Source organism: Pleurodeles waltl, chromosome 1_2 (genome assembly GCF_031143425.1).
Source record: "Pleurodeles waltl isolate 20211129_DDA chromosome 1_2, aPleWal1.hap1.20221129, whole genome shotgun sequence".
Classification (NCBI taxonomy): domain Eukaryota; kingdom Metazoa; phylum Chordata; class Amphibia; order Caudata; family Salamandridae; genus Pleurodeles; species Pleurodeles waltl.
Window position 1 is genome coordinate 631533656 of NC_090437.1, and position 16708 is coordinate 631550363.

At 43.4% G+C, this 16708-nt stretch overlaps 1 protein-coding gene across 1 annotated transcript in view; it reads left to right on the forward strand.

Moving 5' to 3' along the window:
• The window catches only part of BBS7 (Bardet-Biedl syndrome 7), a 426240-nt gene that overhangs the window by 328415 nt on the left and 81117 nt on the right, over positions 1-16708 (forward strand). Inside the window, exons 13-14 of the mRNA XM_069242537.1 lie at positions 11247-11312; positions 14321-14460. Coding sequence (XP_069098638.1) covers positions 11247-11312; positions 14321-14460 — 206 coding nt within the window. The remainder of the gene's footprint in view (positions 1-11246; positions 11313-14320; positions 14461-16708) is intronic.

Below are 16708 nucleotides of genomic sequence, written 5' to 3' on the forward strand. Positions count from 1 at the left end.
TCAAATGTGGATGTAATGCTTTAGCGTTAGGAACACTGCTTTTGTGACAGCCTCAAGGGCTGGGATGGGAGAAACTACTATAATGCGTTTGCCCTTGGCTAGAGGTCTTTCTTTAATGACAGCCATCTGAACAGCAGTTAGAATGTTCTCAGTGGGAGCAAAGCGCTGTTCTGCTGCGAAGTACAAATGTGATTTGTAAGCAATCGGGACGGTCTCACCCTCCTTAAAGGTTACATAGGTGAAACCAATGGCACCAGCAATTACTCTGATGACCAAGTGTGTTTTGTTGTCCCTTGTGTGTAGATGTTGCGCTGCAAGCATATCTGTTTGCAGGTCTCTGAGAATGCGTGTTTGTTCGACTGTCCAAAGTTTACTTGAACAGTCAGAAAGTATTAAGTCATATAAGGGTTTTATGCGTCACGCATAATCTGGAATGTAAGTTCTGGCAAAATGCAGGAAACCCAATAGAGATTGGAGTTTTTTAATCGTATTTGGAGGTTGGAATTGTGCACATTTTTCAAAGAATTGTGGCACTAGGCTCTTTCCTTCACTCGATACTTCATAGCCCAGAAACAGGCCGCTGAGGAAGGCTATTTTTGTTTTTTTAAGTTGAATTTGTAGCCAAATTCAGCAAATCCCACAACAATGCGGGCTACCCGTCTTAAATGTTGTAGTAATTCATCATCCGTAAGATAGATATCATCCTCATAGGACAATGCTTCAGGGTCAATGTCGTGCAAAATTGTAGTCACGCGAGCTGCAGAAGGTCCTGGGCTGTACTTTTACCCCTGGGGTAAACAGCATATTTTTTTCTGTGAGCCTAGTGCGCTGAAAATGTTAAATGTCTACTCTCAGTCGCTATATTCTGGCAGAAAAAAACATTGGAAATGTCCAGTGTTGTTTTGTATTTTTTACGCACTGTGTTGTTCATCATTTCTGTGCTATGTGAGTTTTGTATAGCATATGTGCGTGTATGACGGTTTAGATGTCTGTAGTCTGACTATTCTGTATGAATGGTCTGGTTTAGCTACTGGAAATAAAGGATTATTCATTGGGGAGACACAGGGTTCAATTACTCCCTGGTACTCTAGTTGTGTGAGAATTTCTCTCATGGGTGCTTTTGCATCATGTTTTATTGGATACTGAGGTTGAGGTTGGGGTTGATTTTTAAAAAGAATTACATGGTAGGGGGATTCTTTATCCCATCCTTCATGGTTGCGATATAACGGCGGTGCCTGCGCCAATGCCCAATCGATGGCGTAGGATTCAGCGAGTTCCTCCGGAACAAGAGGCGAGAAAGAATGTTTAATAACATCTTCCCCATTTGGGCAGGTACGGACAACTTCAGGTGGCCAATCTTGTTCGGCCAACAAAATATCATATATATTTACTGCGCGATCCCAAAAGATTGCATCTATTGTGCGTTCAATGTCTCCCTCTAACTGTAGCGTTACTTTATACTATCAGGCATGGAGACTCGCATGTCCGCAGTTTCTACTTGTAGAAAGTCATCAGTTGCTTTCACCTCCAGATGCTCTAGAAGACTCCGGCGAACTATTGTGACTCTGCCGCGCTGTCTAGCAGCGCTGGTGCCCACTTCCTGTTCTTCAAGAGGACTCTTCTTGAGCAGCATGTCGTACTGCAACTGCTGCCAGCTTTTTCTTTTTAAATTGGGGTTTTTGTTGGGGAGGTTTCTCTTACATTTTAACAGAAACCTCTGATGAGCGTTGTGATTCCTGTCTTGGTTTCACGTACTCTGTTCTTAGCTCCGATCGCCCACCTCTCTCACTGCGTATTTCCGATGAGTCCTGAAAGGAACGAGATTGGCGTGCATCAGTATATTGATAACTATCAGGCTTTTTTTTTTTATATTATCTCTATTTCGGAGATTGTATCTATTCTGTTGGGCCTCCGTACGCGGAGATTCTCCCCTTTCTTTTATAGGAGTTTGTTGTTTTTTATCCCAGCGTTTCTTGTTACCCTCAGGAGCTTGTTTGGAACAATCTGTTTGATTTGCCCTGTTTGATTTGGTCTGGCCCCTAGACTATCTCGACCAATGCTAGAATAGGTCCCTGCGATAATCTTTGGCAGCTTACGTTCTTGATCCTGTTGAGGAACATCCCAGAGCCGCATGCGCACTGCTAGTGCGACCTCTTCCCCTTTAAGGTTACTCAAAATAATTGAGGATACCGTGGCAAAATTGCCCATTAGTTGCATCCCCAAATCTAGGGCTGGGGAAGCCCCTTATTAATCTTGACTTTGTTTCAACACTTCCGGCAAGTTGGCAAGTGTCGGAGTACCGTGTGCGGTAGTGTAGAGCGCATAAAACACTGTGCCCCATGTAGTACGGTTATCCACTGTGGGGACCATCCCAAATGGCAAGCACATCATTAGAATTCTATGTTTATCCTGAGGTCCCGGATGGGGAAATACTGCTTCAAGCGCATTTATTTTTTGAGCTAGCCAAAACGGAATTTTTTCTTGTTTGTCCGGTACTTTACCCATAATTGAATGTACAGTCGCAGGATTGATACCTGACGTTACTGCATGTGGTTGAGCTGGAGCAACACGTGCTGGGTTTGTATTCAATGTTTGCATTACAAACTGTACTAATCGTCTATATATTGCAGTCAGTTCAGTATATAAGCGACTGACTTCAGCTACTGCTAAGTTTGCTACTACAGGGTGAGGTGTATAAGTGACCAATAAAGGCCAGGTAGGACCATCATTACTTAAAGAACCTAACTGGTAAAATCGTGTGGGGTAGGGGGCCATCAAGTCAGTTATTATGTTATTGATAAAATAAAGGTATTTCTAAATATGCATATGCTCTGTATTGTCCAGGTATGTTTGCAAGTGTATAGAGATGAAATGTGTTTGTGTTCCCATCAGCTGCTGGAAATGTGACCCAAGAATAGAAAAGTTCTGTTCTATAAGCTGGATGGGCGTCTACCACAAATATGACTGGACACCCCTGGGCGGTTAGGCCATTTGCCAGTAAATGTGCAGTCAGGGGTTGTCTCATATTGACTGCAATTGCTACGTGTTGCGGGTTCGCCATAGTAGATGGTAAATTTGTTCAGAGAAGGCACGCCAAATGGGGAGTTTGCTTTTAGAGTTCAAGCTTGAACAACCTCCAGCGTCAGGGTGTCCTACTTAGCTGAGGAGGAAATCCTCAATACCATGGACGTCTCCATATATAGTACTGAGGTGTCTTTGTATATAATGAGACAGAAATACTCAGGAGGACCCACAAATTAGGGCCTGACAAAATGTTGGCGGCGCCATGTCGTGTAGGCTCTCATTATTCTAATGAGACGACTGGATTTTGAGTGCCAGAATCACCTGCGGTGTGGGGGACTGAGTCTGACCCACTACAGGTGACACCTGTCGCCCCAATCTAGGTTTTGCTCCGGCTAACTAGCAGTGCCTCATCTCTACCCAAGGGCAGGGATGATTGAGCAGCCGAGTGCATGACATAACTGGTTTCTCAGGGAAGCCGTGGTCACTCAGGTCGCATCCGTTTCTCTGTTACATCAGTCTCGCATACACAATGACAAACAGAGGCAGTATAGATTTCAGCAATGCTTTAATAATGCGATTGCATCTTTGATAGCAAAGCATGGACTGCAATAACCAGGACGATACAGCATGACAAGATTAAAATTGTGACTAGGAGAGTAAAGCATAGAAATAACGCTACCATGTTGTCACTAGAGTCAATGGACTAATTCCTACCTAAGCTATAATAGAGCACAGCGAGTTAAGCTCTAATTCTGCCCTTCAGGTTCCCCTGGGAAGACCTCATCCCTCATACCTGAGCAAAGACCTTAAGTCTGCATAAGCAGCTGTAGCAAAGCAATCAGCATACAGTCATGGTTCTCTGGCTGGAATCTCCTTCTAACGTATAAGGGACAGGGAAGTGTTTTTATAATAAAACAGCTGATATTCTGAGAAATGTCCCTACGTAAGGATGTGCGTTTTCTATGAATGTCCGAGACAAAACTCTACACCACATTCACTAGCAACCTATCTCACTGCAGCCTTGGAAGAAGCACAGAGTGAGCAAGAATGTCTTGTTTGAGAACAGAATGCTGGCCTAGGCGAAAACAGTTAGATAGAGAGAAAATAAAACAAGACCGTAAAAATGACTATTGTAATAATAATAAAGTGAGGAAAATAAATCTAGATTAAAGTGCACAGCAGCAGGCCTAGTATGTTAAAATAACATGCATGGAGCTATAACTAGAAATGGCTACACAGCACATGTTCCTTTCTTGTCACTTTGTACAAAGGGCCCAAAATCTGACTCAAGTAAGGGATATGTTGTCTCCAAAAACCAAACAATCCAATGAATCGCTGAGTCTCCTGCTTAATACGGGGAGTGGCAAATTCTAATATCTTTTGTTTGCCTACGGCAACACCTCTATGGGCCATATGTACGAACACATTTTCCCATAGACACAGAATGGGCAAAACTGCTTGCTACATCTGGCCCTATATCCCTGATTCCACTGAATTCCTAGAAACTTCACATTTTTAGAGGGTCCTTTTGTCTTATTTGGATTAATCATCCACCCTTTTGCCCTGCAAGAGTTCCACAACCCTGTCCAGCTGAGTCTGCACCCGTTCTTATGTCTCTCCCTGAATCACATCAATATAATGAGGCAATTGCACCCCTGGAATGACAGATACTTCATCCAGGTGTCTGGCACCAACTTGTGACAAATGGTGAGGCTATGTACATACCCTCGGGGGAGGCTTAGCATTCGGAATTGTCTGCCATTCCACGAGAAAGCAAATTTCTCTTGACTCTCAGGAGCCAATGGTACAGAAAAGAAAGCATTGGCAATATTAATGGTTGCATACCTGCTCCCTTTATTTTTTTTGTATTCTCTCAATCAAAGTGATGGTGTCGGGAACTGCAGCAGTCAAAGGGGGCGTATATTTGTTCAGGTAGTGGCGTCAATAGTCATTCTATAGCGCCTATCCTGTCGGCGCACGGGCCACAGAGGACTGTTCCATTCAGTGGTGACTGGAACCACCACACCTGCATCCAACAACTCCTGTATAGTCTCGCTTATTTCCTCATGCCCTTCCAGAATACAGTATTGTTTCAAACAAACCACCTTGGTTGCTTGGGGCACCTTCACTAGGGGTATCTTCAGATGACCCACCCTCACTGCTGCCACTGAAATGTATCTCTTTGATCCAAACTGACAACAACCATCATCTAACTATAAAGTCACCCCATTCAGAATGTCAATTGCCAGTATATACTCTAGGAGGGGCACATTTAAAACAGTATATTCTCTTTTTGGTGTTCTCCCTATTTTCATTTGAACAGTGCGGGGGTTTGCTTTCCACCCAACCCTGTGATGGTGTAGTGCTGACCTGTAAACCTTTTTGGATTTCCATAAATTAAAGAGGCCTCTGCTCCAGAGTTGACTAAGGCCCGAATCCTTTGAATATTTTTGTGCTTCCGGTGAATTTCTAAATTAACATGGGGTCTGTTATCTTTACGAGCCCATCCCTGTACTGGAGCTTGGCCTATTTCCTAATCTGATTTAAACTTGCCAACTTTTGCCTAAGTCAGGTCTGTATAAATGCTCTCGTACTTGCGAGGAGATTCCTCTCTTTCCCTGTTCTCAGCAGTTAACCAATCACTGTCCAACTCTTCCTCCTCTTTCCCTCATGAAGAAACATTTTTCTCCCTCTCTTTTTATTCCTCCTGCATCTCTGTCTGACCCCGATTCTTTTGTTTATTATCTTGCTTGTTCACTTTCCTGCTGCCCTCCTATCTGTTCAGCCCTCACTTATGATACATTTCCCACAGGCTTTTGGTATCTCTCCCATCAGTCTACTCCTTGTTGACACCACCCTTCAGTAATGCCATAAACATGTCTCTCCTAGATACTCTGTTATTATCTGTGCGACCCTCAGAACTCTAGGCTCTCTCAGGTTTTGTCCAGTCTCCAAGCTCTCTTATCTCGCAAACTGCCTCCAGTATATCTTTTTATGCCTGCCCTGTCTGATTTATTAGGAGAGTCATTATAACGTGCTTGTAAGCTGGAGGAGCAAGGTGAATAATTGTATTTCACACTGACACAGAGAGCAGTCCGTCTAACAGAAGGTAAGCATCACCCAGGAAAATAGCAGTTTTCATTCCCTCCTCCCTAATTCTCTGCTTTGCATCTCTTAAGGTGTACCAGGGCTTGTTATTTTGTGGCCAGGTTGATTCTATAGGATACTTATGGTTACACCCCACGACTGTTAGCTGCAGTAGGGTGATCTGTTGGTTACCCTGATAACGTCTAAACTGATCCTGTATTATGGGGTCAGCGCTAAAAGTACAAAACTTAGGTGCATCCCCTATATCTAACATTTCTCCAGGTGCTCTTTAGTCAAATAATTGCACCATCCAATTAAGTAATGTTTCCCCAGATCTTTGCTTGAATCTGTCTATGATATCATTGACTTCCTCTTGTGTATAATCTTCTAGGTAGTGCATTTCCACCTATCCCCCACCCGGGTTTTGTGGGGTGCCCTGTATTTTCCGTCTAAATATAGGCTGCACATGAACCACTTTCTGTTCATCTGGCTCAATCTGGCCCCATCTTTTTTAACTGATTCATCACTAGAATCGGAAAAATCAGTTGTGTCTCAGATATTTGTGTCCGAGATTTCTGGATCACAATTTAACCCTGCTTTAGCAATAGCTAAATGAAATTTATTTTGATTGTCTCTATGCCTAAATTTCTAATACTTGTATTGGGAAACAGAGACAGCTGTCTTTTCAGCGACAGATTGAGAAGTATCCGCTTTATCTTACAATAACTTATTCTGACAAGACAGCAGGGTTACGTTATTTTTAGCTTCAACTAGCTTATGCTCTAATTGCTGGTTTTCTTGTTCCAACTTCACATATCTTTCATGCATTTTTCTATAAGCAGATAACAGGATCCGGCCCCGTCTGACTAAAATGGATAAATCACATCCCCGTTCTACTGGCACTTTCTGTAAACAGAGTAAAAGAGTTTTTGCCTCAGCATTGCTAAGACATCCGTCCCAATTCTTACATACTCCTGCTCCAGAAGACCATTCATTCACAAGAACATTATAGTGTGCTTTTTCCCACCCTGGTATGTCATTTGGAACCTGGGAAACTGCCATTGACTTATTGCCAAATATTTTTAAGTTTTAAATCTTTCACCTCGTATCCTACAAACGACTATGCCAAATTGTTAAGTTTAGCTTCAAATTAAGAGGGAACAAGACTAAAGAATGCAGCACTCTTAGTTTGAGTAATTAATTTATTAAAGCACTTCCCAAGGCTAAAATGAAAGTATACAAAAATATTAACGTGAGTATTTAACTTGAATGCAGCAAAACATGTGCAACTGCTAAAATAATCACAGCAGTTGAATAATAATGAGACAAAATGCAATATATCAACAATGAATATGTATGCAGTAAAAAAAAAAAATGTGTATATATATTTGTGTGTGTGTGTGTGTGTGTGTGTGTGCATGCACACAGTAAAGCTAGATAATCACCAAGGGGATCGAGCCCAACATCATCCTTGTCCTTGCCAACGTCAAGCTGTGGAACCTTGGACAGTTGAGACGGGAGACATTTTTGCCAACTGGACTCTGATTTTCTGAGCAATGCATCCACCCTCAGAAATGAGTTCCTTCTGCCTCAGTGCCAAGTTTCCCCACCTTATATACCTTAAACAAACTCAAGAGGAAGGTTCTGGGAACATTCCCCCTCCCTTTTGAGTAAACTGTGAAATTCAAACGCTGACTGTGCTTGGTCATTGTTGAAAACACACAAAAGGAAAGGCCAGATCCCAATGGGCATTTCCAAGACCGAGCCGTACCCTTCTCTGCTATAAACATTCTTACCCTTGTACACTATTAACATCGTTGCATCCCCCATGTTACGTTCCCTTCCCTGGCTAGAAAAGCAAAAACACGTTCAGTGTAGAGAACAAGCTGTGAGTGGAAAAATACCTGTGCCACTGATGTGACGGCATTTGAAGGTAAGCACCAAATGGAGTCAGTGCTTGTAGGAAGTTGGCTCTGTATATACTATTTCAAAGTAATAGTGTGCACAGAGTCCAAGGGTTCCCCATAGAGGTAAGATAGTGGCAAAAAGAGATAATTATAATGCTCTATTTTGTGATAGTGTGATCGAGCAGTAGGCTTATCGGAGGGTAGTGTTAAGCATTTGTTGTACACACACAGGCAATAAATGAGGAACACACACACTCAAAGACTTACTCCAGGCAAATAGGTTTTTTATATTGAAAAATATATTTTCTTAGTTTATTTTAACAACCACAGGTTCAAGATTTACAATTAACACTTTAAATGTAAGGTACTTCACTTAGATACTTTAGGAACTTTGAATAATCACAATAGCATGTACAGTTTTGACAAAAATGGCAATAAGCTATTTTCAAAGTGGACATAGTGCAAAAATCAACAGTTCCTGGGGGAGGTAAGTAAATGTTAAGTTCACAGGTAAGTACAACACTTACAGGGTTCAAAGTTGGGTCCAAGGTAGCCCACCGTTGGGGGTTCAAGGCAACCCCAAAGTTACCACAACAGCAGCTCAGGGCCGGTCAGGTGCAGAGGCCAAAGTGGTTCCCAAAACACATAGGCTTCAATGGAAATAGGGGTGCCCCGATTCCAGTCTGCCAGCAGGTAAGTACCCACTCGGAGGGCAGATCAGGGGGGGTTTGTAGGGCACCTGGGGGGACACAAGCAGGCACAGAAAGAACATCCTCAGCAGCACAGGGGCGGCCGGGTGCAGAGTGCAAACAGGCATCAGGTTTCTGATAGGAATCAATGGGGAGACCCAGGGTCTCTTCAGCGATGCAGGTAGGCACGGGGGCTCCTCGGGGTAGCCACTACCTGGACTAGGCAGAGGGTCGCCTGGGGGTCGCTCCTGCACTGGAGTTCAGTTCCTACAGGTCCTGGGGGGCTGCAGGTGCAGTGCTGGTTCCAGGCGTCTGGTTCCTTGTTACAGGCAGTCGCGGTCAGGGGGAGCCTCTGGATTTCCTCTGCAGGCATCGCTGTGGGGGCTCATGGGGGTCAACTCTGGCTACTCACAGGCTTGCAGTTGCTGGGGAGTCCTCCCTTTAGTGTTAGTTTTCCGCAGGTCGAGCCGGGGGTGTCGGGTGCAGAGTGGAAAGTCTCACGCTTCCAGCGGGAAACGAGTGGTCTTTAAAAGTTGCTTCTTTGTTGCAGAAAGTTGTAGTTTGTTGAACAGGGCCGCTGTTCTCTGGAGCTTCTTGGTCCTTTTAGATGCAGGGTAGTCTTCTGAGGCTTCAGAGTTCGCTGGACCATGTTGGATGCGTCGCTGTTGCAATTTTTTTCAAAGTAGGGAGACAGACCGGTGGGGCTGGGGCCAAATCAGTTGTCGTCTCCGTCTTCACTGCAGGGCTTCAGGTCAGCAGTCCTTCTTCTTTAGGTTGCAGGAATCTCCCTTCCTCTGTTCTGGGAGCCCCTAAATACTGAATTAAGGGGTGTGTTTAGGTCTGGGAGGGCAGTAGCCAATGGCTACTGTCCTGGAGGGTGGCTACACCCTCTTTGTGCCTCCTCCCTGTGGGGAGGGGGGCACATCCCTTATCCTATTGAGGGAATCCTCCTTCTACAAGATGGAGGATTTCTAAAAGTAAGAGTCACCTCAGCTCACAACACCTTTGGGGCTGTCCTGACTAGGGGGTGACTCCTCCTTGTTTTTCTCATTATCTCCTCCAGCCTTGCCACCAAAAGTGGGGGCAGTGGCCGGAGGGGTGGGCATCTCCACTAGCTGGGATGCCCTGTGGCGCTGTAACAAAGGGGGTGAGCCTTTGAGGCTCACCGCCAGGTGTTACATTTCCTGCAGGGGGAGGTGAGAAGCACCTCCACCCAGTACAGGCTTTGTTCCTGGCCACACAGTGACAAAGGCACTCTCCCCATGTGGTCAGCAACATGTCTGGTGTGTGGCAGGCTGGCAGAAACCAGTCACCCCACACTGGAAGTCGGTTTTGTTTTCAGGGGGCATCTCTAAGATGCCCTCTGGGTGTATTTTGCAATAAAGTGCACACTGGCATCAGTCTGCATTTATTGTGCTGAGAAGTTTGATACCAAACTTCACAGTTTTCAGTGTAGCCATTATGGAGCTGTGTTTGACAGACTTCCAGACCATATACTCTTATGGCTACCCTGCACTTAAAATGTCTAAGGTTTTGCTTAGACACTGTAGGGACATAGTGCTCATGCACATATGCCCTCACCTGTGGTATAGTGCACCCTGCCTTAGGGCTGTAAGGCCTGCTAGAGGGGTGACTTACCTATGCCACAGGCAGTGTGAGGTTGGCATGGCACTTTGAGGGGAGTGCCATGTTGACTTAGTCATTTTCTCCCCACCAGCACACACAAGCTGGCAAGCAGTGTGTATGTGCTGAGTGAGGGGTCCCCAGGGTGGCATTAGACATGTTGCAGCCCTTAGAGATCTTCCCTGGCATCAGGGCCCTTGGTACCAGGGGTACCAGTTACAAGGGACTTACCTGGGTGCCAGGGTTGTGCCAATTGTAGAGACAAAGGTACAGTTTAGGGAAAGAACACTGGTGCTGGGGCCTGGTTAGCAGGGTCCCAGCACACTTTCAAATCATAACTTAGCATCAGCAAAGGCAAAAAGTCAGGGGGTAACCATGCCAAGGAGGCATTTCCTTACAGTGCTCAAGATGGAATCGGTGATTAAATACAGATAGCATTACACCAGGACTCAAGGTCCTCTAGGAGGACGCCTCTGTAATATTTTGCATTGTTACCCAACAATGAGATCTGCCAGTAGTTTTCCGTAACTGAAGGGTCTCCACCTTTAAATATTGGGTGTATGATGGCCCCTCGCCATGAATCTGGGATCAGGCCTTACATGGTTGCTTGGTTGTAGAGCGGTGTAAAGACTTTGGCTCATGTAGATGGGTTTGCTTTGAATAGTGCCTGGGAAAGGCCTTTGGGGATGGGGGGGTGCCGTCAGCTCTGCTTTTGCTGATGACACGCTCTAGTCTTGATTCAGAGTAGAAGATGGTCTGGGAGGTGCAGGCGTGCTGGAGGTCTGCCACAGCTGTGATCCCAGGGGCCCTTGGCTGCTGCGATGCTCGAAAATGTTTCTAAACCAATGTTTTGTTGTTATCATTGTATTATTGCATGATAACATTTTCTAAATAACTGCACTTAAATTTCTTGCAGCCAAATGGCAACTTCCTCCTTGCAACCTATCGATGTCAAGCAAACACCACCCGGCTAGAACTTAAGGTACAGCCATTAATAAGATGCAATTTCCTTTCGCATTTGATTTTCTTTTTGCTGTTTTATAAATTATAATTGTAGGATATCTGTGCAGCTAATCTAAGTTCTGTAATGGCATACAATGCATAACTGGAAATAGCAATGCATGAAGCATTGGGTAATAATTAAAGCTTTTGAACTGAACTGTAGTAGAGTGTATGTACATGTCAGATCCAGTGATGTGTCACAGAAACAAATACATTCCTTATTTATTAATCATGTACTCAAATCCGCAGACGACTGCTTTAACCAATAGGTATTCACATTTGTGGGCTTTAAGTTGCCCCATCAAAATCAGCTGTTTTCTATTGGAATTAAAATTTGTAGTAGTGTACAGAAAGAGAAAAGAGAACTTTGTATTCAATTTCACGATCACATTCTCCTTACATTTATGTATAGTTATGTTATACCTGAGTGGTTCTTAGATTTTTGAATTCTATACCCCACCCTCCAACCACCACTTAATCATTAATGGAATCTGAGGACCTTCCCCCCGTTGAATAATCATTGAGTAACCTCATTGAGTCATTACTAGAAGCCGGGGACAATTACAATACACAACGTTCTTAAAGTAAATACACAAATGCTGAAATATTGTATTTAATTTACAAATATAAAAAAGTTTTACTTTTAACAAGAAGGTTAGAAACCCAGTTGAAACCCCTCCCGCCTATATTATATACTGTTTGATGCACTTGTTTTTTTTTAAAAAAAATTATGTACATACTCTTTAATGGGTTTTTTAATAACATTTAATTTTCTAAGCAGTTGCAGGCTCCCTTCAAAGGCGTCGTGCACCCCTGGGGTCCCTTGTCCACAGGTTAATAACCTCTGTTAATTAGATGCGTTGTTTTTAAGACATCTTCCACAATAAAGAAATACGTGCAGTACTTCAGAAAATAGATTCGCACTAGTGCTGGTGGCGTCTTTCCTGTTACAATTTGGAAGGAATTGGCAGGAGTGCACATTATGCACAGGAGCAGTGGTTTGCTGTGTGTGAAGTTCGCATGAGTAAGCAGAAAACGGAATGCAAAGCGTTTTTTTTATATAGTTGTAAAAACAGTTTCCAACCTTGCCACTACGCGACAGGGATGTTCATAGACTGATAACCTGCAAATAGCCTACATAATAGAACTTCTGAGTAATGGAGTCAACATAAAGGTAACTTTATCGTTTTTCCCTCTACTGCAGTAATGGACTTTTGGACTTTACATAATTACCTCTTGTGCCACTTCATGTTTACCTTTTATTTAAAAAAAAAATGTTCCTATCAACATGAAAGATCAGATCTGCAGCTAATGCAGGGTGCTCCGCTTAGAAACTACTCTTCAGAGAAGCTCTTACCGAATCTGCTTAGGATCTAATCTTAACACAACAAATTGCCACCTTCCACCACAAATCAGGAGTGCAGACTTAGTTGACCGACCCCACCGACCCCCAGCCCCCACTGCCCCTCCCCAAAAAATACCATTTGTGCAAAGAGAAAAAAGGGAAAGAAAAGGGGAATCAAAACAAGAGACCCAAGAAGAGATTCACTAAAGAGGCCCAAAAGACTCTCAGTTGAGAGTTAAGTGGCATAATTATAAATATTTACTAGAAATGAGTTATAAGACTGCAAATCATAACAGACTCACGAAGCTCCACCACACCATTGTCCAAAAGATTGTGTATTTGTCATCAAATTGCAGTGAACTAAGAGACTCTCCTCTTGTTTAACCAAACTTTTGTTTCAATAGTCAATCATGATTCTGGATACCATGCCTATAAGTTTGGCGGATTAGTATTTTTCCACTCCGAGGAAGTCATGAGTCTAACCTCATAAATACCAACAATACCAGTTCACAGCGGAGTGTCCAACAACAAGTAGTGACACTCATCCCAAACAAGGCAAGCTACCCATCATCCCAGTTGCAGTGGAGGGTATCCTCTCACAATGAAGGCTTACACCTTTCCCAAATTCCACTAAAGCAGAACACTCCTAAAACAGCTGGCAGTCTTGCATCCCACCTGAAGGACATGCAATAGAATCTCCACCTTGTTGGGTGGATTGATTCAGGTTTTTTGGGGTATGATATCCCATATGTATAGACCTCAACTGCTGCCTCTTGTATTTGGCAGCTCAAAGTCCCTTCTTAACTAATACAGAACTTATTTCTAGCTTGTCCTTTCTCCTTTTCCCCAATCACAGATAATCAGAATAGACCCGTCTTCATTATTAAGGTCCTCCACCTCTTCCAGAATTTCATACCACCAGGAGGTAGCCTGCTGCTCAATTTCTTTAGTTCAGCTAGCCATTTCTACTATATGTACTGGAGTCTTTATGAATCCACTTATTCTACTTTTACAAAGAATGAATTTAACTGGTCATACGTCAAAAAATATAGATGGCCCAGTTTTAGCCAGGACCTCTGACAGTGAACAGATAGACGCAACTGAGTTGAAATAAAACCTTGTACACAAAAAATCCAGCACAAACCTTCGAATGACCCTAGGCAAAAGATCTCTGGAATTCCAGTCCAGTGATTCCAAAGTTATAGGCTGTTCACAAAATTAAGACCATATCTTAGTAAGAAAATAGTAAAAAGAAACCTATGTTTTAGTTTTGAAGAAAGTGGTTGCTCTTTTTATGATCTTCATTTTTGAAGTGTAGCTCCCTAGAGAAAGACTTCTTTCAAATAATATGTGAAAGCACAGTGACCCAGCAGGAATTGTAAATTGTCCAATTGTGTCTCAAACGTTACTAAGAAATTGTCAGTTGACATAAAATACTGCATTTGTACTGCAACATCACTGTCAGTTGAGTGCAAACAGTTGATTTTTATAATTATTTTGTTATGTAACACTGCTCCTATTTTCAGAGTCAGAGCTTGCTATTGTTTTGTGTTCCAAGTCTGTATTGAGGAAAATGCTTGTTATGTTAATGATTTCCACCAGCAACGTCCTTGTTATTTCTCACTTTATATTTTTACTGACAGATTCGATCAATTGAAGGGCAGTATGGGACAATGCAAGCTTATATAACCCCAAGAATCCAACCCAAGACCTGTCAAGTTCGTCAGTATCAAATTAAACCATTGTCACTTCATCAAAGAACTCATTCTATTGACCAAGATAGGTATGGAAGAAGAGAGATTGCATTATTAATCTTTTCGTAATGGATGCATCTGGAAATTGAAACAAGAAGAGAACTGCCTCAGATGATATACTGGTATAACTATTGTTTGACCCATGCTATTGTCCAGTGATGTAGGTCTTAGAAGGGTATCTTTTATCTTTCTAGGTAAAAACCCATGCATGTCACAGCACCTTCGAGTCCTCTGGGTGGCTACTGTTCAGAAATGCCTGGGTTTGTTAGGTTTCCCTGGGTGGAGGTGACCCCAGGCTCAAACACCACAGCTTTTCACTTTGGCTAAATGGGTCATTTTTCAAGGTGAAACTTATGTGTCCCAGTTGGGACCTTTTTATTCATGGGCGATAGGCCCATCCACACGTTTGATACCATTTGCATTCAAAGAAGTGTATTAACACAGAAAACTAAAACATTTTCTTAGTATTAATTGAATTTCTCTACATGTTTGGTTTGCAAATGTAAGCCAGTGTGCAAGAAAGGACAAATTTTGCAAAATGTCATTTAAATCACGAGAGTATGGGCAACCCCCTACTATGAGTTGTACAACTAAGCACTATTCCTAGGAGACAATTACAGTGGCAGCTGCCGCTAATCTCAAGGGGAAAGGGGGGGGGGGTGGACACAGAGGGGGGAAAATAAAAACTAAAATAAACGTACCTTACCACGTCTCCATCTCCTGCCGCCTTGCGCTCCTCTTCCCTCCGTGTGGCATCCCAACATTCGCTGAGACACTAGCACAGGCTCCCCAGCAATCCTGGTGCTGCTTTAATGCCAAACATAGCATGAAAGCAGCATCCGGACTGGCCTGAGCAGCAGTTACTGCCGCTCAGACACAGCCCTGTGGTCTATGCAGTTTCTCCGGCCCAGCAGTTAAACACAGACAGGCTGGAGAAACCTAATTATGCATGTGTGTTTGGCCGGCCTGAGACAGCCGGCCACATGCGTATTTAGGTGCGCACACTCCTCCTCCTCCTCCTCCTCCTCCTCCTCCCTCCCACCTCCCGTTGCCTTGCCTCGCCCCTCCCTGCACTGCTGGCTAACTATAGTTTTATTTTTTATCTCCTGGCTCTTGGCCATTTTTCTTTCATATCCATTTTTCAGGTCGCAGCCTACCAGACAATGTAGCTTTCTGTCTTGCTAAAGACATCTTGGGGAGTTTCAGAAAGTTGTCATAGGAATGCATTCCGCTTTGTTTTTAGTTTGTAGCTCATTTATTTTGGCTTTGTTTGCTGGCTTTGTTTGCTTTAGGCTCTTCAGGTTCAGTTTGTTCCTCCCATTGTTTAAACCGTGCTTTCTGAATCCTTCCACAAACTCACTTTCTGTTAACTGGCTTTTAGATCTTATTTTCATCTTGTCACATTTGCTATGCATTCAAAGACGGAGATCAAATGTCAGGCACTGTCTTCCAAGGGTTCCTGTTTGGTTTTCTTTCTCTGACTTGAAAGTGAGAGGAGTTACGTGACAACCTAACTTGATACTGGGGGTGAGAAAGTGTTTTTTTCTAGCGCACACCAATTTTTAAATGTACTGTGTAAGTATTTCCAAATTTATCAGAATTATGAATGCACAAATGAAGCACATTTGTTGTATTTCTGAAGTGTGTTGGAAACAAATATGATCAAAACGAATCATCAAACTAGGTGAGGCAATTTCCACACATTTTCGCCTGTGCACTGTACAGTTTTATTAGTAAAAGTGCATATCTAATGGTCATTTGAATTGAAAATGTGTTGTCTGTAATGGCAGTGTGCTCCCACACCATATATACTCCACTCTACTCTGTACCACTCCACAGCACTGCCCTCTACTCTGCCCCACTCCACTTTACACCACTCCACACCACTGCACTATGTACCACTCCACTCTACACCACTGTATCCTATGCCTTTCTACTCTACTCTGGACCAGTCTGCTCTATACCAATGCACACTTTGCCACTCCAGCCTAGGCCACACCAATCTACTCTGCACAACTCTATTCTACGCCACTTTGCAGCACTGTACTTTATGCCACTGGACTCTATGGCAATACACTCTACACCAGTGCGCTTTACTCTGTAACGCTCAACTTTATGTCCCTGCACTCCATACAAGTCTTCTGTATGCCAATCTTATCTATTCTGCACCACTGCACTTTATGCAACTTCAACACCACTTCTCTCTATGGCATTACACTCTATGCCACTTTATGCAACGGCACTCTACCCTGCACCACTTCACTCTACCCTGAAACA